The sequence below is a fragment of the Poecilia reticulata genome, chromosome 12, assembly GCF_904066995.2.
Source record: "Poecilia reticulata chromosome 12, P_reticulata-male-v2, whole genome shotgun sequence".
NCBI lineage: Eukaryota > Metazoa > Chordata > Actinopteri > Cyprinodontiformes > Poeciliidae > Poecilia > Poecilia reticulata.
In genome coordinates, this window is record NC_088841.1 from 1,719,798 (window position 1) to 1,742,703 (window position 22,906).

Genomic DNA, 22,906 nt, shown 5'->3' on the forward strand with positions numbered 1-22,906 from the left:
TCATAGTCACGTAGGTCATAAGGTCAGAAAAATGTGTAACTGCTGCTTTAAACTCGAAATGACTTTTTTTTCCGATCTAAACTCCTCCTCTCCTCCTTTCTTTGCCTCCTTCGCAAACAAACAGTACCAACCTGTTGGCCCTGATGTGGGATCAGCTTAGTGATGTGTTCCTCAGCGCGTGGATCCTTCGCTGTGCTGCTCTCAGATCAGTGCCCCTCACCCCTACACTCTGTCCCTCCCCACGCGCGCTCTGATCCGACAGCAGCTCCACTCCGCAGCCTTTTCCTTCCACTTCCACTCCACTTCAGAGACGCCAACCAGGCTGGCTGTTCCCACGCCTCTGCACCCTTAGAACAAACAATCTGTACGGGAATAAACACGGATTAAATCACTGTTTTGGGGGATTATGCTTTTTCCAAATCGGACTACAGATGCGGGAATTTAATCAGAAGGAGCCTCGACTTTTTCCAGTAAAGTAACCGTGCAGCAGAAGTGGACGTAAACTTTTTTGGTCTGGGCTCGGTCTTATAATGTCAGGGCTTCTGTGTGTGTTATGAGTGGCTTTTATGATTTTTTCCCCCCCATTTCTTATGAGAGCTGTGTTTTATATGGACGGTTTTCCAAGTGGAAAAGAGAGAGAGAGACTTCCACATCTCAGGAATTCGACGCCAGGAACTGAAGGGTCCGTGAACGCCGCAGGTAGCTAGCTAACTTGCTCGAGACTTTTAGGATTGTTTTAATATCTCCTGATAGAGGTGAGAAACATAATAGGCCTAATTGTACTCAAACGAAGGCTCTGGGCTGTTCGGCACACAGCTAACGTGAGCTAAATGCTCTGTGTGAGCTTTTCCAGGGTCGCATTTTGTTTAAACCAACTCGGGTCTAGTTCAGCCTCCACCTTTAGCCTCCGCGGCTAACGTCCCAACATGCCGCAGCTGGGCAGAGACGGAGACGACCTGGGGGCTAACGATGAGTTGATCGCCTTCAAAGACGAGGGGGAACAGGAGGAGAAACCCAATGTGTCCTCTGAGCGGGACTTGGATGATGTCAAGTCGTCCCTAGTCAACGAGTCGGAGACCACCAACAGCTCCGACTCGGAGGTGAGTTGAGCAGAGGTCCGTGAATGCTTCCCACTGTGCTCCGGGTGTCTTTATGCTGCTGTGGCTCTGTGTGCAGGCAGACAGGCGCCCCAAGCCGCATCCAGATGTTGAGAGCAGGGCCAGGCACGGCCAGCTGTTTCAGGAAGGTAGGCAGCAGCATGGCATTCTGGACTATGATGCTTCTAGTGGTAAAAATTATATGGGACTTCTTTATCAAAGCAATAGTTTATACAGTCTTAGATCAACAGTTATGAGCTGCAGTTTGAAATTTGAACTAAAACATTGAGGATGCTAACAATTATTTTGGTCATGAATTATTCTATCAATTATTGTGAGGATGAATAATTTAATTGGAAAAAAATGACCACATTCTGCAGATTTTTAATTGAACTATTTATTCCCATTTACATAAGATCAGACATACATTAAAATATAAAAATATGCAAATAATGCAATTCATTTTTAAATAACATAATAAACATGTTATTGACCAAAATGCAATAACAGCATTTCTTTAGTCAACATTTGATGGTTTGTAGCAAAGGATGCATCTGCAGCTAAAATATTCTTGTAGCATCAACTCAGGCCTTTCTGCTGGTCTGAACATCAATACAAAGTAGCACTGATATGGTGTTTATAAAAGAATATTCTTTTTACAGAACTTGAAGGTAGGTCAAGCAAAAACTGTTACTTGAGGAGTTTTGGGTTGGACAGATGTATACAAGTTTTTTATCTTAAATGCAAACTATTTTTGTAAATGTTTGCTCTTGTTCATTCAGCAAATTGCTTTTTTATGAGTCTCTGTACTCAATTCAATTACTAAATTGATTGTCAATTGTTGCAATAATCAGTTATTCACAATTAATTCAATAAAATGTTTCAGCCCTGAAAAACAAATTTCTCTGCTCACGTCGTAGAACTTCAATATTTATACAGAAGTTCCACATTTGGGCCTGTGCTTCTGACAGATTATGGACATGGTTGGAGATAGACCAATCAGAACAGCAGATTGTTCCCTTATCAGCTCAGTGATCTTTGATATATTTATATATTTTTTGGTCAAATTTTCCTTCTATTTCAAGGTTATCCCATACAGATGCAGCATCTCTTCTTCAAGGAGGTCCTTACAAAATCTAAAAGTAACATAAACATGAGTTGAAGAACTCCTGCTATCTTCAGTCTGTAAAGGCATCAGTTCATGGATGCACTTTTAAGTTCAGTAGAAATCGGATAAAACTTAGGGACATGCTTTGATAACTAAAGGTTCGCCATCTTGTAATTCCTGTGTTTTCTAACTTTGCAGCTCACTTTCTCTCTTGAGCTTTTCAGTCTTTAGAAACAAACTGGCCTGAGCAGTCAGGCTTCAGCGCAAACAGGAAATCAGCATCAGCTAGGAAAAGCCTGATTTGTGCATCTCTAGTTTACACTTTTCTATTCTTATTAGACTTATCCCCTGACATGTGTGACCATTGTACAATACAGAGGTAATGAAAATAGATTTTGCCTTGAGAATCTTTTTGTCATTTTATTCAGCCCTAAACCTTCTGGGCCATATTGAACCATCAACTCCTGCTGTTGCCACTCTCTAGACATTCTTCCAGAAGAAAGTGTGAATCTCCTGATCGATCCAGATGTAGACAGTCAAAGCTCTGGACCAAATGCAGAGATCCACAGCTCATAGGGGGAGTCTGTCCACGGGACAACTATGGGGTCTTCATGGAAGAGAGGCAAGGACAAAGCCATTGTTAAAAGAAAACCATATGAAGTCCCATTTGCAGTTACCAGAAGTCATGTTGGACACAGCAAATGGGAGCTTTGGTCAGACCAGACCTAAACTGAACTTTTAGGCCAAATTGCAAAACGTTATGTGTGGAGGAGAACTAACACCGCACATCACTCTGAACACACCATGCCCACTGTCAATTAAGGTGGTGGCGGCATCATGGTCTGCTGTTGCTTCTCTTCAGCAGGATCAGGGAAGATGGTCCAGATGGATGGAGCCAAATAAAGGAAAAAAAAACCTGTCTTAGGGCTGGAGACTTTGGTGAAGTTTCAGCTTCCAACATGACGAACACCCTAAACTTAAAGCCAAGGTTACAATGGAATGATTTAACACAAAGCATAGTCATGTGTTAAAACGGCCCAGTCAAAGTCCAATCCTAAACCCAATCCAGAATCTGTGGCAAGATCTGAAAGCTGCTGTTCACAAACGCACAAACAGAATGCATCTAGTCTGACTGAGCTTGAGCTGTTTGGCAAAGAATGGGCAAAAATTTCAGATCAAAGCTGGTGGAGACAAACCCTAAAGACTAGCAGCTGCAATAGCAGCAGAACCTGGTTCCACAGAGGACTGACTCAGGGGGCTGGATACTTCCACACACTGCACTTTTCATTGTTTTTTATTTGTACGAAATGTTTTGAATTATAATTTTCTTTCTACTTCACAGTGGTAGACCACTTTGTTGATCTTTCACATGAAATCCCAATGAAAAATATTTGTGGTTGTAATATGAGGAAAATATAGAAAAGTTTAAGAGGAATGAATACTTTTGCATGTCACCGTCTGTCCATCAGATATGGAATCAGTGTTTCTGGGTCTAGATTTAATAGAGACTCAGTTTCCCAGAAGCCCTGTTGAGTTATTGTAGCAGGTTCCCCCAGCTAAAGGCCGATGTTGTTCCTCAGGGCCCCGGAAGCAGCATGACACGGGCTTCTTCCAGCCGTCTCCATATGTTGGCTATCCCTTCTTTATGATCTCGGACTTTGGGAACCTCTGCAGCCCCTACCTCACTAATGGAGCTCTGGCCCCAACCGGCCGGACGGTAAGTCAGCACCAAACACTGATCGGCATCCTGATGGCTGACCATCAGGATGCCACACTGCTTCATTATGTCTCTTGTTTGGTTGTTTGTTTACCATTTGTAGACAAATTAAAAAAAAACAAAACATACATTTTCCTTTACAGTTCAGTTAAACACTTTATTCGTCCAAAGGGAAGTTAAAGGCTGCCATGACTCATAAAGGTTCTTCAAAGTGTCGCTGTGCAGGGACAGGATGTCTGCAGCAGGCAGTGTTACAACAACTCTGAAGAGACCTCTGATTGAAGACTGTCAGTCTGACGGCTATCATGACCTGCTACTAGTTCAATATCTGAGCAACAGAGACAATATTCCACAGTGACATGTTCTGGATGACAGTGGAAGCTCTTATTACATTTTTTCTTGATTGTTTACATACATTTTCTGAAAGGACGCCTCATACTCTCAGAACTCAACACACATATCAAAAACACAAACACACACAAGGGGCAAAGCCCTCCAATTCTCCTGCAAGATGAAACCTTACATTCAAAACAATGTTCTATCTTCTTAAAATGGACCTTACCAAGCTCTACCCAGAAACACCCCTCAAAAGTCCCATGTGGTTGCATGTCTCACAAGCAGAGCCTCGCGGTGCTTAGCTTCTATGTGTAAACATGGCGTCTTTCATTTCGACTGACTCTCTGCAGAGTATTTCTGAGTCGATTAGTTTAGCATTTCTGCCGGATTTTCACAAAATATCAGCCACGACAATGGAGAAGGGAACCAACAAGTTCATGTCATCTTTTTTGGATGACATCAAGGTGTTTGAGCCACACGATGCCTCCAACATTGTGCGTCGCAGCTAAATGCTACCGGTCGATGAGGAAAACAGCAGATCCTCACATACTCAGCATAAATATAGCTGCGGACAAGATGACTGACGCCTATTGTTCTTGCAAGGCTGAGTAAGTTGGACATTCATGGTTTAGAGGGTTTGAATGTGCCTAGCACGGTACTCGGTGCTAGCGTGGCTAACATGATTACAGTTTAGTAAAAGCTAGCGTGGCTAACATGATTACAGTTTAGTAAAAGCTAGCGTGGCTAACATGATTACAGTTTAGTAAAAGCTAGCGTGGCTAACATGATTACAGTTTAGTAAAAAGCCTTTTCAGGTAAAATAAAATCTTTAATGTATGTCAGATACGGTACACATTGCATATTGATCTGTTCAGCTAACGTAAGACTGTGTAACAGACAGGCTTCAAGGTGGAGAAGTTGTATCGGTACTGCCATTATGCTGTACTTGGCTAAAAGGTTGTCATAATGGATGTGTTTATTATTGACTTTTTTTTGCATTCACTAAAAACAAAGAAAGCAAAGCAATAATACTTACGCCAGCACACTCCTTTGTTCTTATTGATCCTACGACGGCTGAGTTGCAAATGCGGTCGTGCACAAGCGTTAATTCAAGCCAGACATTCCGTTTCAGATTTTGGAAATTTGTGAATTTTAGTTCCACAAATACGATCAGGATACCTGACATCACCTGTACAGATACCCCACTGACGGTGGAGAACCATTCTTTTTCAAGTCCTGACGCAAAAACTTTGTCGGTCTGGTAGTCCACAATGTACATTAGCTTGTGTTTGTGAGACGGTCATGCACGTGATAGCTGCGCTGTGACGTAAAATGGGCATTAGCCAATGAAACGCGGCTCCTGTCGTAAGGTCCATTGTATTTTGTTTTCAAATTCACACACAGAGCCTCATATGATTAGACATAAGCACCAGCTGAACACTGATGTTCTCGGTGTAAAACACTCCATTCATCATAATGACTCAGTGTTGCACTTACTGCACATAGTACATGCAAGTGTGTTGTAAAATATTTTAGAATATTGTTTATATATTCGAAATACACAAATACACAGTAACAAATCTTATTTTTTTCCACAAAAACAATTAACACATTGTACATCCCAACCAACACAAGGTTGCACATATAACAGTCTACATACAGAACAGAATAATTTACTGTAAACTATAAAAAGCAAACTATGCTGCCTCCTCTCTTCTGTTTGGGACTGACCACACAATGTTTCCCTGGACTAGCACTAAACATCTTGGTATGAAAAGCTTCTGCTGCATCTCCCATAGCTTGGAGAAGGGCTAGGTGTGTGTGTGACAGGTGTTTGGCCATGTGATGAATCTGTGCTCATAGTAGGGCAGTTAATTTAGGATTTTGAATGATGGTGTGTTCCTTGTGAAAACAAGAGATTTTCTTCATGAACTTGGTGCCAAATGCAGGAAATTGTGTGTAGTGTTTTGGAAAAAAGTGTGATTTGCAACTGCAGTTTCAGTGTAAAGTAACAGAATTAGTACAAGAGGTTGGTGCATGAGTTACATGTTGTCATTGTGTCTCAAGTACCACTATTTGTGTTTAAACAATCAAGAAAAACTGAGATAACCTTAAACCATGTGTGTGAACTTTGTTACGTTTTCTCATGAAACACCTGAAGTTTGTGCAGGAAAGGAGCTGGAACATGAAGAAGTTTAAGCAGTTTGCAAGGTTCTGTCATGTGTGGATGTTCTGACATGGCTGTGAATTCCTCAGGGACCTGCTGGTTAAATCTTATCAGAAACCGACGACACTAAAGGGTCACTCAGGAAGCTGAAACCTGCAGTTGCTGCTTCATATTGCAGGGACATTATATTTTAGCAAATTGAGGCCCAGACACCACTGCCTGCAGGTCTGCTGTGTACAGTGTGTGTGCACGGTGTGTGTGTTTCTGACCTGCCTTGTAATGGTGGCGTGTTAGACAGGCCTGAACACAGCCTGCCTGCATGCCTGCATGCCTGCCTCCAGCAGGAATGAGCTCTGATTGCGTCTGATTCTCTGCTGCAGATTAGCTGCTGTAGCTGCCAGGTACCAGGCAGGATTTGCAGAGTGTTGCTCAATTTCCCGTCCCTACAGCGTTTTGGAGGATAAGCTTGGATTAGGGGCCGCTGTCTGATGGTTTAATACATCTCTGCTCTCAGCCATGTTTAAATGTTGCCTCTGTGGAAGTGGGACAAGTTTCAGGATGTTTAATGTGAAGTGTTACAGCAAAGGAAAGTTTGAGTTGATGACCTCAGGGGAAAAGCTTAACTGAAGTTGTCAACTCACAGCTAAAGCCACACATGACGCTGCAGCTGAAGCTTTTAGACTCAGAGCTTCAGGCTGTCTTTCTTTTTCTCTTTTTCCTTTGCGTGTTTGTTTTGGAAGTCTTGCCTCTACTTATTTAAGCCACACACACACACACACACACACACACACACACACACACACACACACACACACACACACACAGGTTAAACACACAGCCCAGCTACCTCACACAAACACTTGCATTGCTCAGCTTTGTAGCAGCCATCCTTTCTCTTTCTGGCTCATTGTTGTCTGTCACAGAGTCTGAATGGTCCTTAAGCCCTCTGTGTATCCCAGCTGCTGCTTTATCGGCCTGGTTTCTTTAATTTTTCTTTTAATTTTGGGTGATACTTGCATGTGAACCAACCTTGCCCACTAATCTTGTCTACCACCACAAGGCTTTTTGAGGGCTGTGTGTAACAGCAGCCTGTCTACTGTTGCCTACTTTGCTACTTTTTTCTATATCTAGTTTTACAGAAACAAATCTCTAAAGGCCAAAATCAGTCTGGCTTTTTAAATATTGGTGATCAGTCAGAAACCAGTGCATCCCTACTTTAATAACAGCGATCAGTCTGCTATCAAAGAAGTACTTGAACATGTCCTGAATGTGTCTAGATATTTGAAGGAACATTCATAAAGAAAAAGTCTTGAAAATGTTTTCTATTCATCTTTATTATTATGAACTGTATTTATATATCACTTCAATAAATTCTTTCTTTTATCGACTGTACATTTTCCTCTCCCTCTTTAACTATCATGGATGTATTACTAAGCTCAGTGTTATGCAGCCATGGGGGATATTTCCCCTCTGACAGCTAAACCAAAGGGATGGCTGATTTGCTGCGTGTCAGGACCAGGGCACCAAGCTGGTGGGCCAAGTCACATTCATGAACTTCAGCATGTCAGACAGCTTTGCTGCCTTGCAGGCTTTTGTGCCTTTTTTTTCTGTGTGTTGTGTGTCTGATTGAGGGAGTGTCTCTACTCCAGATAAGGTTTGATTACTAAATTAGTTGATTATTTCAGTAGTGGATTCATTGTTTCCACTACTGGCCTTCAGCTTGGCTGTTTTCTTGATTCTGGTGTTGGTGATGGACCTTCAGCGGGCCTCTGTGGGACGTGATGACACGCTGTCACTATCATTCATTCACTGAGGCTGTTGTTTCCTCTGAAGGCTACATTCAGCCTCAGATCCAGAGTTGTTCTGCTGTTAATCAGACCTTCTCAGAGAGGAGTCACTCTCTGCCTCCTCAGACTGTTGGGAGTGTTTATGGAGGATGAGGAGATGGACCGGCTATCTCAAGCAGAGTCTTTGTAAACAAACCTCTGCTGGTTGCTCGCTAGCTGAACTATAATACAGACTGTTTATTGTGCTGATGGGTGCAGGCAGGAAGCAGGAGGCGGCGTACAGAGACGACCTGTCTACTCACTTTGCCCTCCTCCCATAACGCCCCCCCGTTTCCCCCACCTCCTCCCCACAGTGCCGCACGCCGCTGCAGCTCAGGGACTCATCCGACAGGAAAAGCCTCAACACTGAGGGACGTCTGCTCATGATCCAACCTGTAAACCTGCTCATCACTTAAAATGACGTCTCTTTAGAAAACATGCTGGTCACATGATCGCAGGTGGGAAAACGGGCGATATTAGTCTTTATTCCAGATATTGTGGCTGAAAGATCATAAACAAAATAACAATAACAATAGAATGTGACCAGCAGCAAATGGCTTTGGACTCTCAGTGAAATGATTCCTCCTCATTTTTCCACTCTGACCCCTGTTTTATATCAGGTCATTGCTGCCTGATGCACACTTCCTTGTTTATGTTGCTTCACCACAGTGATATGCGACTCGCACCATAGCTAACAATGTTCAGCTGTATGTCTGAATTATTTGACATCTGACCTGATCTATGAATCATTTTTTGTTGATAGTTTTTCAGTATTCTGCACAGAAAGTAGACGTGACCATTACAGCAGCATGATGGGCTGAGTAGTAGGGCTGCACCGATTATAGTTTTATGGCCAATCACCAATCTTTGAAAACCTGACCTGACCATTCCTCCAATTTTGGCCACTACTGATAGCCAAATACAAGATTACCTCGTATTTTGGGGACTGTAGCACAAATTGACAAAATCTGGCATATCAAAATCTCATGGTTTTTGAGCCATAAAAATTGAGATTATTCATCCATCTATTTATTTAATTGATTGTCACACACCCCAAGATATTTTAGGTTAACAAACATTGTTGAGGGTGAGGACTCTGTAAATCATTGCAGATCCAAAACATAACACAGGCCTATAGAACCCTCTATTATAACAAATGCAGTTTTTATTTGGGGGGCTGCAGATGGGGGTAATGGGAGGATTGACTAAATTTTAATTTTCTATTGACTGAGACGAACATTAAGCATTTGCTTTTTAGCCAAGTTGAACAAATCAGTTATACAGATTTGGGGGACCCAGGTCAGGATACACTATGCGCTTCTCTTGGAATGGAGAACAAACACAACTGATCCAGGGGCCACACTTTGGATACTCCTCATTTAGGGCCACTTGGTGGAAATCCCAGACTCTCTCCTTCAGCCAGCTCCTCTTATGTTAGTGGTCGAACATCATCTCTAAATCTTTTCAACAGTGACACCTTCTCAGAGTTTTACAGAGTTATAGATTTGATATATATAATTTTTTGCTAAAAATGAGAGATTTTAAATCTGCAAGCATCTGTCCCACTCTGAGCCATGGTAAATTGTCTGTAGGTGTATATGGTCATGTGCATGTTTAGTTTGGTTGTATTTACCCAGAATGTCTTGTTCGTGTTCAGGTTCCAGAAGAGGTTGCTGCTTCCTGCTGATAAATCTGTGACTTTTTCTGTTTCTGACTCCAGAGACATTTTAGCCACTTTCTGCTCCTGTGTGTGTTTAGATGCTTCCTCTCTGACTTTGGTCTGTGATCTGGTGGCTCAATCCATCTTCAGGAAACACTCCATCATTAGTGTCTGACCTGATAGACTTGGTCGAGGAAATCATTCTGACACTAGAATCACAAATTCACTCCCCAAGGCAGATCATCAAGATTTTCCAGATTTTCCCCTGAACTCCTGTAGCCGTTCTCCGCTGGCCTCTCATTGGTCTGTTGTGGAGAACCTGAGCTGTTTGCCGCTCGTAAGCAGCAGTAATCCTAACAAGTTTCCCCTGAGCTCAGATCCTTACCCGAGGCTTAGTAATGGGCTCGTAGTGTGTGTGTGTTTGAGTGGAGCAGTGTTGTGGTGTTTCCAGCAGCTGGATCCAGTTAGCGCTGATCCTCAGCTTCCTCTGAGCACTGAAGCAGGGGCCGGGCCACAGACCGGCTGTGTGCAGGGGCCGGTCTTGTTGCTCTGGTGTGGGGGTGAGGGGGTCTCGCTCATTCATGCCTATATGTTTGTCTGATGTAGTTCCAGGAGTGATGAGACTAACATGGTTTGGTGTTATTGTTTCAAGTCCTGCTTCCTAGTCATTAGTGCAGAGATTTGAATTTGATGCTGCTGCCTCAACAGATGACTCGGGGAAAAGATGACGCTTTCAACAACAGACTTATCCTTGAAGGATCTTAGCTTCCTCAACAAGTCCAGTCTGTTGTCCAGATGAAAACAGAGCTATTTCTATTCCTCCACTTCTTCTCCCATGATGGAGTACTGTGCATTCTGGTCAGAGATAATGCTCTGATGGAAATCCTTACTTTTTAAAAAAATAATTCCATTATCTCTGCAATGTACTCTCTGTTTAATGGTTGCCTAGTGTTGAGGCGACTCCCGGAGATGATCCATACTAGTGGGCCATCCTGCTCAGTGTTTTAATTGTAATAATTTAACCAAAACATAACAGCACAACCCTGCCTCTTGCTCTTTTTTTTTATCTTGTTATTTGAGCTGATAACTCAAGTAGCTAAAATCTTCCTCTGTTACTTTCCAACCACGGTGAAAGCTGTAAAAGCATTTTCAGTATCATAAATCAAAAATCAATATCCCAAAATGTATAAATAGCTGAAAGTGTTGGGTTAGAGTCAGAAGGCCTCCTTGCCTTGCTTTGGTTTATCTTCTGTCAGTCAGGGTCAAAGGTCACAGTTGAGAGCCTGTAGGCGTCACTCACAGCTGAAGGAGCACCAAAGGGCCTTTCAGCAGACCCATCTCCACCCAGCAGCCTGTTCATCAGGACCATCAGCTCTGAGTTCTTATCTGCAGGCAGCTTCCTGCTGTGGAGGCTCAGCATCGATGAGGGGAGGTTGGGGGGGGCAGTGGGGAATGTAAACAAGTGACAAATGAAGAGGAGAGGAGGACACTTAACCACCTTATCTTGTGTTAGAATCCCAGAGCCAATATTTGCTCCTCTTGAGGCTGGTCATTTAAAGTTCCCATCATGCCTTCTGCCTCTGCTCCCCACAAGTTGTCACCTTCCTAAAGTCTGCTTACCTCTGTTACTGGGAAGCCTGACAGACCCTTCCCTTTATGAAGTGGAATAATAATATTCACATGGTTTAACAGATCTGAAAAGTGTGGCTTGCATATACCGATATCTGAGTCATAGTACCGGCCAACAAAGAAAGATGGTGATTAATTGACTTAAAATGTCTTTTAAACAAATTCACAAATTTACTGAATTAATTATTAATAAATTAATTTGATAACTCTGCACTAGTGCAGCTCACTTAAATGCATAAACATGTAAAAACAACTTTAATTTGTTCATTCAGTGCAGTTAGGAGAAGGACAGCCAATGTGAAGTAAATAATAAAGAAAACCTGTAACTTACAAAAACAACAGGTTGACTACTTTGGTCAAACATCTGAAAATAAACTAACAAATAATTCAAATGGTTCAGAAAGTATATTTAGGAATTCTAAATATAATATAAAATAAATAATAAAGCATAGTCACTCAGAGCACAAAGCATAGAATTAGACTGAATAGATCTGCCCTTATGTATTGGAGACATTGTCCCTGTCCCTGATGCCCACTTTCGAATTGATTTAGATACAGATGTTAATATGGGATCAGTGCATTTATGACCCTCTGCATGTTTTGGGAGTGTTGCTGCAGCTGTCCTGATAGAGACTGAAGGTTTTTCTATTTTTTCTTTTGTAAAGCTCAGTCAAAGTGGATGGAAAGCTACTGTGAGTGTCAATGGTTTAAGTACTGCCACATATTCTCAACTGGATTTAGGTCTAGACTTTGACTGTGCCGTTCTAACACGAGTAATTTTTTTGATCTAAGCCATTGTTTTCTAGTAGAGCTGCACCGACAGCAATTTCCTGGCTGATTACCGACATTTAAAAAGCCTGACCTGCTGATTCCGATTTTGACTTCCAATAATGACTTGTTTTTTTATATCTTTTTTTTTTTTTGTCTGAATGTTGCTAAATGTAGCAAGAAAGTTGCTGAGTTAGCAAAAGTGGAGCGACTGCAAACATGCAGACATGATCTGGTGGGCCAGTCTGTCACTCAAACTTCTCTCACAGCAGAGTAAAAGACGGCAGCAGCTGATCTATAGACCTGAGATCAGTAGATAAGATCAGCTTCACATGCAAGTATCTGCCGATCACTCATCTACCAACATTAAGGACATCGGTGCCAAATTATCGGCTGGCCAATTTATAATGGTGCACCCCAACTTTGTAGCTTTGTCGGTTAGCCAGCAATGGCTAAAATGGTCTGAATACAAAAGTGCACCACAACTTGACAATAAAACAGCTGATGGCAACTTCTGTCTCCCCGCAGTACCTGCCGTTTCAGTGGCCTCTCCTCGACATCCCAGGAAGAGCAGCTATCAGAGATTCTGCTGCTCCCACACACCTGGTAAGACTCTCCCTCTTTGCTACACACACAGCATGTTGGGTTTCCCACGTTTTTATGCTGCCGTAACAGTAGAGAGGATGTGGAATGTTCAACAAACATTATGCACAAATAAGGTGTTCACTTTATCATTTGCTTTAATCCAACATTGCAGTACTTCCTCTCTGCCTGAAGAAGGCAGTGGATCTCCTAACATGAACTGTTTATTTACCAATGAAGAGAAACAACTGAACTCTGTCAGCAAAAAATCTCATAGGTTCAGTGTAACATGACACTGAACAAATGAAAAATATTCAACTGTTTTTAATTTTTCCAATCATTTGGTATTTCTCTCTCAGACCGCAACCTAACTTCCTCTATTATTATTATTATTATTATCATCATCAACTTTTTTCATCCATCCATCTTCTATACACCCTTGTCCCTTAGTGGAGTTGGGAGGGTTGCTGGTGCCCATCTCCAGCTAACGTTCCGGGCAAGAGGTGGGGTTCACCCTGGACAGGTCGCCAGTCTGTCACAGGGCAACACAGAGACACACAACAATCCACACACACACACTCACCTAGGGACAATTTAGAGAAACCAATTAACCTGTCAGTCATGTTTTTGGACTGTGGAAGGAAGCGGGGATCGAACATAGAACCTTCTTGCTGCAAGGCAACAGCTCTACCTACTGCGCTACTGTGCAGCCAATTATTATTATTATTATTATTATTATTATAATTATAATAGTCACAGTTCTGATTAAGAGATTTTTTTCCCATCCAGACGTGTTTTTCTCTATTCCTCTCAGCTATTCCTTCTGATCTCTGCAGTTCACCAGAAACGTCCCACATCCAGCAGCGGCTCTTAAACCTCGTCCACATGCAAAACAATATTTCTCAATCAAGTTTAATTAAGAAAAAATTGAATTGATACTACTTTTTATGTCCTCTATAAAAAGCTAGTTTTTCTATCATTTGGTTGTTCAGATTGTTTGACAACGATGAAAAGATCAGCCCAGAATTTAGTCTGTTTTACAGTTTCACCTGTTTGACTGTAAACCAGGATAGAGGGCAGTTAGTTGACAGAATGATCCACATTCCTCATCAGTGAGCCACTTTGGTTCCTCGCTGCTTCATCCTATTTGATGAAGTTTAGAAAAGTTTCTTTTGTGAAAAAAGTTCACACAACATTTAATGTTTCAGTGAAGTCTGGATGTATAGTCAGAGCCAGGAGCGATGGGATTGGGATGTGATGAGCTTCACTGACACAAACTGCTTTAACAAGTTCATAATTCATAATCATTGTAATCTTCAGCCATTGTTTATGTTCAGAGAATTTAGTTTGACATGTGGAAGTGGCACAGGTCAGATTTTTTTGGGGTGAAAAGATCGGAATTGGACATTTCAGACTGCGGTGAAAAAACAGATTTGGGTCACACTCACCTGATGTGTGTGTGAATGTAACAACTAGACTAATAATTCCACACAGGTGGTTGTTCGACATTAAAAATTTGTTTTGTAGTTACTTCTACCGTGTCTGTCAGATGAAATCCGCTTGTGTTTACTGAAAGGAAATAAATGTGAAGCAGGTTTTCTGGGCTGCAGCTGTTTTACACTAGCAGCATTAACCTGATCAGTTCCAGATGACGCTGATGGATTGCTGTTGGTGTTTCAGCAACAACCCGCTGAAACGTGCTGAGCTTCCTCTGTCTCGTCTCCAGTCCAACAGCGTCCCTGTGGTGCAGCATCCCCACATGACCCGCCTGCGCCCCCTGCTGTCCTACAGTCCAGAGGCCTTCTCCCCTCAGAGGGCGTCTCCTGGCTTCTCTCCTGAGCCTGGTAAGCAGCTGCTGCCTACTTCCTGCATCCCTGCTGCCTACTTCCGGTTTCTTGCTTTCTTCTTCCTGCTTTCTCCTTCCTGCTTCCTACTTCCTGCTGCCAGCTGCCAGACACATCTGCACCAGGTCGTCTCTCCTCCGTGACTCTGATCTGTTCTTCTATTTGGGAAGCAGGAATGTCGAGGAGCCCTCACACTGCCTGTTATCCTGTGTCTCCTGGAGGAATGACTCCCATCCCACACCCACTGGGCTGGCTGTGAGTAACACACACGCACACGCACACACACACACACACACAGGCGTGATCCTGTCAGTGTTGACAATAAAGCATAGAATTGGACTGAATAGATCTGCCCTTATGGATCGAACACATCGTCACCAATACCCAATGTAGAATTTTTTTTTTTATATCGGAACTAATACAGATATTAATATTGTATTGGTACATCTCTATAAACACCATAAAAAGTTGAACTGAGTTTCTCTGTGCATGTGGCCCGTCCCTCACTGTATTGTTAGCGGAACGGAACAGAACCTGTGTGTGTTCAGCCTGACACAAATGTTAAATGCTCTCTCTGCCCGAATTAATGCATCACTGAGATTGGACGTAGTGAAGCTGGAGTCTGGCAACAGTATTGACACTGAAGAGCAGCGATCACATGGATATGATGTGTTCGCTTATCAGAAACACATAGGATTTTTGTCTTTCTGTTGCCTTTTGGATTCATCCCCAGTGTTTCTACAGTACCCCTGTTTCAGCTGTAGGGGGCTCCACCCCAACACATCCATCTTTATCTCCGTTACTAAGAATGTTGAATATCAACCCACTCTGCTAATTATAGAGGGATTTTAAAAGGCTTCTGGATACATTCAGTTCCTCCATTTAACTGCTGTTACGCTGCCATGTCTTTATCATCACATGCCATCCATACCAGCTTCCACATCCTGCTCCTCCACACCGTGGAGTTCTGTTTCCACTGGACTCGTTAAACCTGTCGGACATGCAGAGATTCCCCAGCAGAGTGTGTTCGTGCAAGCCAACACATCAACCTGCTGCTACCTTGAACTGTGACTCAGTAGTCTGCAGCTGGTTGAACTGTGTGCGTGCGTGTGTGTGTTTGTTTCTGTCTGCAGGCCGGGGCAGCCCATGTATCCCATTGCGGGGGGGTTCTCTCCTGCAGCTCTAGCCATGAATGCCTCCATGTCCAGGTATGAACTGTAAGCTTCTGAATGATGCTGGATTAATCTGTCCTCCTCCTCTTGGTTTGTTTCAGGTTTGTCTCAGTAAATCATGTCTGATTGAGATTAGAGCCGAGTTTCCAGCAGCTTTTACACAAAACCGGTACTTTATCTCTGCCATTTATCTAGCTGTTTACAATTCCACTAGATCCGATCCAGCAGATTAACTGGATCTGCTGTAGTGTTAAATGTCTGCCACTAGAGGGCAGTCACCATACATGTTGACAGTACAACATCCACATTGCTGCACAAAGGTCAAGTAATGTTTATTCTTTTTTATAAATCATTTTCTGAGAAATGACTACATATTTGGTGCATATCTACTTAGAACAGAGGCTGATCTTCAAAGATCTTATTTACCATAAGCACACAGTATGCACTGTACCTTTATTTTTATACTAATGTTGCTGGCAAAAATAAAAAAAGTTGATATTTATAATAACTGGCCCTTGGACTGAATTTTATAAGATCATTTTGTGTTAAAATGATTGAAAACCGTCCGATTGTTTCAGAGAGATCTAGATTCAAACTATCTCAGATGTCCACCTGCCGCATTTAATAAAGTTCCATTAAAAATAATAAAATTATTATAAGTATGCTGCTAATATAAGTTATGATGCCTGTATTTAATGCTACTTTTAAGATAAAAAGTAGTAGTCCAGGTCTGGTAACTGACCCCCCCACCATCCTCTGTGCAGTTTTCACCATCTGGGTGACGGTCCTTTTTGTCCTTTACTGTGCCGTTACCATAGCGCCCGGTCATACTGAGGCAGGAGTATGAGATGATGTGGGAGGTCTAGTCAGGAGCCTGGCAGTAGCATTTTGAACAAATTGCTGCTGGTCCAGGCACGTTCTGTTGAACATGTCTAGAGGGCATTACAGTAATCTAGATAAAAGCCAACAGAGCTCAGTTTAACAATATTTTTCAAATAACAGCAGCAGAACTAAACCAAAGATCTGACATGATTTCCAAGCTTAAAACCGGAGTCAAAAGTCATCCTAAGATTTTGCCAAAACACCAGGAGGCCCAATGATCCTGCTTTGTCTCTACAAATATAGTTATCAGTAGGAGGTATCTTTATAAGACGACTGTATAAAGACCAGAAGGGGGCAGAAACAACAATATTACCCTGTGTCCGGTCTACAATATGAGGACAGCTGGTCAGCTGCATCCCTAACATAATCAGTACAAAACATTTCAATACTATTGCTACAATAATAAACTGAATTCATGAATTTGTCAGATTTTCATGTCCAACTTCCTTCCTACTTCTGAACTGTGATTGTTCCTTCCTGTTTCGCATGATTGCACACATTTTGGGGTCAGTAAACTGACACCCACCTCTTAGTGTCAGTTAAGTACACTCTGCAGGAGGAAGCTTAATGAAACATGACCTGCAAACTGTGGGTAGGTTGAGCCTCCTCTATAGTAGAAGGTTCTGTCAGCCAGAGGTCGCGTTAACCGAATATTTTCCGTCTTTGACCGGTTGTTTTTCTTAAACGACGGGAAAATTTAAAGTTCATCTGTCATTTTGACAGGTTATAATGAAAACCCATGACTGGTTCACATGGGCAGACATTATAGACTTTACGCAAAGAGTTCATCGCAGAGGCAACTAAAATCAGTTAATAAAAAAATCATTTCTGAAAATCATCTCCTGGACTCTGAACTAAATGCGTCTTTCTGACCAGACATGACAGCGTGTTGAAGAGTTATGGACTGGACCCTTTGGCGCATGACTGGTTCAGCATTCCAAGCCTTTGATAGAAATGGCGCATTTAATTCAAGTCTCTAGTGCATACAGAGCAGAAAAAAACTAAAGAGAATGCAATGTTGTGTTAATCCATTTATGGTTTAAACAGAGGAACTGGCAGTTTATCTTGAGGAAATAAAGGTGTATTAATAACATTTAATTAGACCGTAACATGCGCAGTGCGCTGCAGAACCAATGTGGACGTGGCTCCGCCGCTGCAACGAATTAAACTTAACTCATCCTGTGGTTTCAATAAAAGGAGCCTTCTTTGTTCACATTACCCTCCCGCGCCCAGAAGGAGAGCGGCGTTCTGGAGGAGCCCGGCAGATGTAACGTCTGTCCGTTTCGGGGAAGCAAAACCACGCAAAAAGATCATTGTAAAAGCGCACATCTGGACCGCACCCAGGGTAAACACTTGCTGAGTTCAATTGATCGGTTTGGATCAAACTGATCCTGACTAGTGGACTTGCACAGATTTCTTTGTAGATGTGACCAGGAACAATTTGTGAGGCACTGTGTGTTCAGATCTCAGCAGGTGAAGTGACCGTAATTTAAGTGGAGTCTTTAATTTCATTCATTATAAGTTATTGGGGCCACAGTGATTTTTGTCACTACGGAGAAAAAGATGCGTTCATCTGCTTTATGTGTGATGGGATCTGGTTTCAGTTAAATTAGGTGAATATTAACTAAAACGCATAAAAATGCGCTTAAATAGCCGATGTTAATGTGACTATAGTTTGCTGGGTAAAAATGGTAAATGACCGCTTTTTTATTTTTAATTTTTAATACAATCGGTCAAGACGGAGAACAAAAAAGTCTAGCGCGACCTCTGCTGTCAGCCTGTGTTGCTGGACTCTACCTTCCCAGTGTTTCTGAGTGGAAGAATTTCCTGATAGATGAGTCATCATAAATCCTCAGTACGGCTGGCTTGTTTTGCTGTTAGGACACCATGATGACAACATCTCTAAGGCTTTTAAGAGGCAGTTTGCCGTAGCTCTGGGCCGGTCCGGTCATCAGGCTGAGTCACAGCTAATGAAAGGTTCTTGGTGTTCCAGGTCTGCTTCAGGACAGAACTGAACCATGACGTTCTGCTGGTCCTACTGGGTTCTAGTTGTGCTCATGTTTATTAATTAGTGAACAACCTTCTCAAATAACAAAATGCATTATTTAATGCTGTTATGATGATGTAGCTTTATCACTGTGTATTGGTGAGGTCAGCAGGGTTTGATGGAACGCTGAATGCTTCCTTGCAGTCTGGTGTCGAGTGGCTTCTCACCACGTTTGGTTCCGCCCCCCCAGACGTCTGTTCCTGCATCAGTGAAGCAGGAACCTGGAGCCGGTCACAGCCAGCAGCCTGGGTAACAACAACCACACTCTGTGCAATGTTGGGCTGGGCGGCAAATTAATTTGATCCATCTGTTGAATTTTCCGTTTTTGAAGATTTCATTTTTTTTTAGAAAATCTGGATGTTTCCACCAGCGCATTGATTAGATTTCCATCATTAAGAATGTCAGCTCACCCAAAGCGGCCATCTTGCTTAACATCTTGTTTGACGTGTTTTACAGCTTCTATTTATCTTGACTCTGAATTCAGGTCAACCCACAGAAGGAATGTTTAAAATTAAAACCAGTTTTAAAAATATTTTATAGTCTTTGCAGTTTCTTTTCAAACAGGCAGTCTTATGTAAAATTAACTTCTTGAGTTTTCCAACATGTTATAATGTTATTCCCTCATCAAAACACACTTGGGGTGTTGCCTTGGTTCTTTCATTCATGTTGGAAAAAATTCTCTAGTCTCCATGGCAACCATTCAGCTCTGCCTGGATGGATCTAGCTCTGCCTTTGAGGCTCAGCTCCTCTACAGAGCTGTAGTTTCTAAGATTCCACCTCACAGAGCAGCTCTTCACCTCAACTCCCCCACTCAGCTCCTTAAGACTAGCCACCATCAATTAGCAACCACCTGGTGGAACTGCCCATCTAGTGAGTTCATATGAGCTACTTCTCAGTGCAACGCTGTTAAAAACTTTCAAAGGTTTAAGAGGAGCCATGTTGTGATGACTTCCTGAAGGTGGAGTCCTCTGCTCCCCTGCAGGAAGCCCACCTCCGGCTCCGAGCATGACCAGGAAGAGGAGCGTAAGCCCCACATCAAGAAGCCGCTCAACGCCTTCATGCTCTACATGAGAGAAGAGAGACCCAAAGTTGTGGCTCAGTGCAAAGTGAAGGAGAGCGCCACCATCAACCAGATCCTGGGCCAGCGGGTCAGTCGCTTTGTTACTTGACATTATCCATAGCAAAAAAACGTCTTCAGGTATCCTGTACTGAATGTGGTCAGGTCATCAGGCTGAGTCACAGCCACACACACACACACGCACACCATTCAGGTGTGTGTGTGTGTGTGTGTGTGTGTGTGTGTGTGTGTGTGTGTGTGTGTGTGTGTGTGTGTGTGTGTGTGTGCTGAATTAATTACCCTTGGTTACCATGTGTTTGCAGTGGCATTCTCTGTCAAAAGATGAACAAGCCAAATATTATGATCTGGCTCGCAAAGAGAGACTGCTGCACTCAAAGCTGTACCCCAACTGGTCAGCCAGAGACAACTATGTGAGTAGACTGACTGACTGCTGAACAAACACCATCATTGTTGAGCACACACCATCACACCCTCACCTGGCTCATGTCTATGCAGGGGAAGAAGAAGAAGAGGAAGAGGGTGAAGAGTGAAACTCAGCTGGAAGGTGAGGTGACATGTTGCTAGGTTACTCAGTCATTGTATATTGTAGAACATGGCTCTAGTGATCAGATGTCTGTTTTTGAGTTTGTAAGTTGCTGTGTTCTACTGTAGACACAGGCAGATTAATTTGGATGTGAAACACCTCAGTTTTTTTTTTCTATGAAATGGTACAAAATCCAGTTAATTTTTTTCCCCAACTGGTTAAACTCAAGTCTGGCTGCTTTTAAATCTGAATCAAGCAACAATCAAGCAAAAAGATGAGGTTCTAAACCTGAGTCAGGGAGGCTCCTCATCCAGCACAGCTTCTGTTCTGTAAGCACCAAAGCAGAGCAGCAGCTGCAGACCTCTCACTTTCCCCAGACATTTATGGGTTTTGTGTTCATGTTAGTGACAGGATTTTGGCACCTCCATCACACAGAAACACATCTACCAGCTATGTACCGCCAATATGTGCTTGTTGTGACCAAGATGATAGAAAATTTATTTTCAGGTTCATCTGTAAAGCTACACTTGTGCTAAGCATCACCTACGGCAGCCCGATGTGTTCAATCTATCTGCATCAGTCTCCACTCCACCTGTATGCATACACCCACCAAAAAATCTGTTGCACTCCATTCATCACGTCAGTCATTATAAGGATGCTTATTGGTCCCCAGAAAACCAATAAAAACCTGAACATTATCATTAATCGCAGCAGACTGGAGTTCTGAACAGGACTGGTATGAATGATGCAGCCTCAACTCAAATTAAAGCAAGTTACTTCCTGTATCAGTCATCCAGTTATAAATGACTCATGGAGCTGCTGTAACCTGGATCTGACCTGCGGCTCCAGCTTCACCTCTCTCTCTTTCTCATACTCTGTGTGTGTGTTTGTGTCTCTATGTTCCGCAGTTGCTGCAGCAGCAGACGACTTCCCTCCACAGCTAAAGAAACCTCGAGAGGAGACTCCACACACACACACTCCGCTCACACAATCTTCACACACACGCCCTCACCTGACGCATACACACACAGTGTCTCATCTGACACACACCCAGCTGTCCCAGGCCAGCCCCGCCTCATCCCTGGACTCCCCGGCGACCCCCACCGCGGCGCTGGCCTCGCCCGCCGGCCCGGCTGCCACACACACAGAGCACACACACTCCTCCTACAGCCACAGTGGACACTGCTCCCCCTACGGCGAGCAGCTACAGCCGCTCTCCCTCACCACCAAGCCCCCCCGCACCACCCACTCTGTGAGCCGCAACGCCGTCACCCCAGGACCCTCCACCCCCTCCTCTACAGACACACCCACCTCTTCCCCCCCCACAGCCTCCTCCAGGAGCTCCCCTCAGCCACTGCCTCACTCCTTCTTCCTTCCCCCTCCCTCCTCCTCCCACCGATGATTCATCTCCTGTGAACAGCCAATCAGGTCAGAGCATCTGAAACATGAAACGTGCCTCTTTCTACATCCTGTAAATAAGCTATTTTTTATTTTTTTTTTACTTTTTATAGACTTGTCATATTTTATACCAGTATGAAAAGGACATATTTGGTCAATATTTGACTGCATCTAAAATCTGTATTTTTGATTATTTTTTTTGACTATTTCACTTTTTCTACTTTCTTACTAGGAAGAAACTGTTTTTATGTGAAGGTGAGGTTTGACACAAAAGTTTGTTTCAGAAAAGCTTTTTTTCCCTTTGTAGTTCTTCATGTTAAGCTCGTTGATGGTTCTTCATGTTAATAAATTCATACAGAATACAAACATGCTCTCATTATTTTGGCATTTAGCCAATAAAAAAATCTCCTCATATTGGTAGTCCTGACTGACTAAGAGAGGAAAGATGGCTTTGTGACGGTGGAGTCTATCAAAGCAAAACAGACTGGATGAACAACCATTGAGATATTAAAGCACAACGATGAGCTTCACACTTTTTGGATTGAGGAGGAAACTGGAGAACCCAAGAATCTACTGGTAGAGCATGCTAACTATGGACCTGAATCTAACTATGGACCTGAATCTAACTATGGAACTGAATCTTAAGTGTTAAACCCAAACTTCTGCTTCTTCTGCCACCAGCTTCAATTGCATTGCTCTATATAGCATCTGTAAAGATCTATGCAGACAACCTGTTGTCTATTTCCAGTCTGTTAATTAAATCAGGACGTGGTTAAGCCTGTCATTATAAGCAATAAATCAGTCATATGATTCATTAAAACGGGCTTAACAATTGTCATGTGCATGTTTCTTTGTTTTCTTTGTCTCTGCCAGAGAGACTGGATGACGAAGGTTTTTCTCTCCGGAGCGTCGGTCTCAACCCTACCCTATACGTTTCCTCAGTTTTGGGGGGAGTGAACTTTGACCTCCAATACTAGCCAGGTGCATGACCTCATACCAGGCTGTAGCCCAGTGAGGAGGAGCAGGCCAGACAAAAGCTGCTGTTTTTGTTGCTAGCTTGCACTTTTTGTTC

General features: G+C 42.9%; 1 protein-coding gene across 8 annotated transcripts; it reads left to right on the top strand.

The window, feature by feature from the left end:
• Positions 1-116: 116 nt before the first annotated feature.
• On the top strand, positions 117-22,668 carry LOC103473136 (transcription factor 7-like 2). Of its 8 annotated transcripts, none has more exons than XM_081613548.1 (13): positions 117-755; positions 845-1,100; positions 1,177-1,246; positions 3,786-3,922; positions 12,837-12,914; positions 14,617-14,734; positions 14,905-14,989; positions 15,868-15,942; positions 18,980-19,084; positions 19,794-19,983; positions 20,216-20,323; positions 20,409-20,457; positions 21,345-22,668. In XM_081613548.1, exons 2-13 carry the CDS (start codon positions 927-929, stop codon positions 21,836-21,838), a joined length of 1,683 nt encoding a protein of 560 aa, XP_081469674.1. In that variant the 5' UTR covers positions 117-755; positions 845-926; the 3' UTR covers positions 21,839-22,668. The 8 variants fall into 8 exon arrangements, with proteins under 8 accessions (XP_081469674.1, XP_081469673.1, XP_081469675.1 ...); XM_081613547.1 differs by having other exon boundaries at positions 854-1,100; XM_081613549.1 differs by having other exon boundaries at positions 117-699.
• The last annotated feature ends 238 nt before the right edge of the window (positions 22,669-22,906 follow it).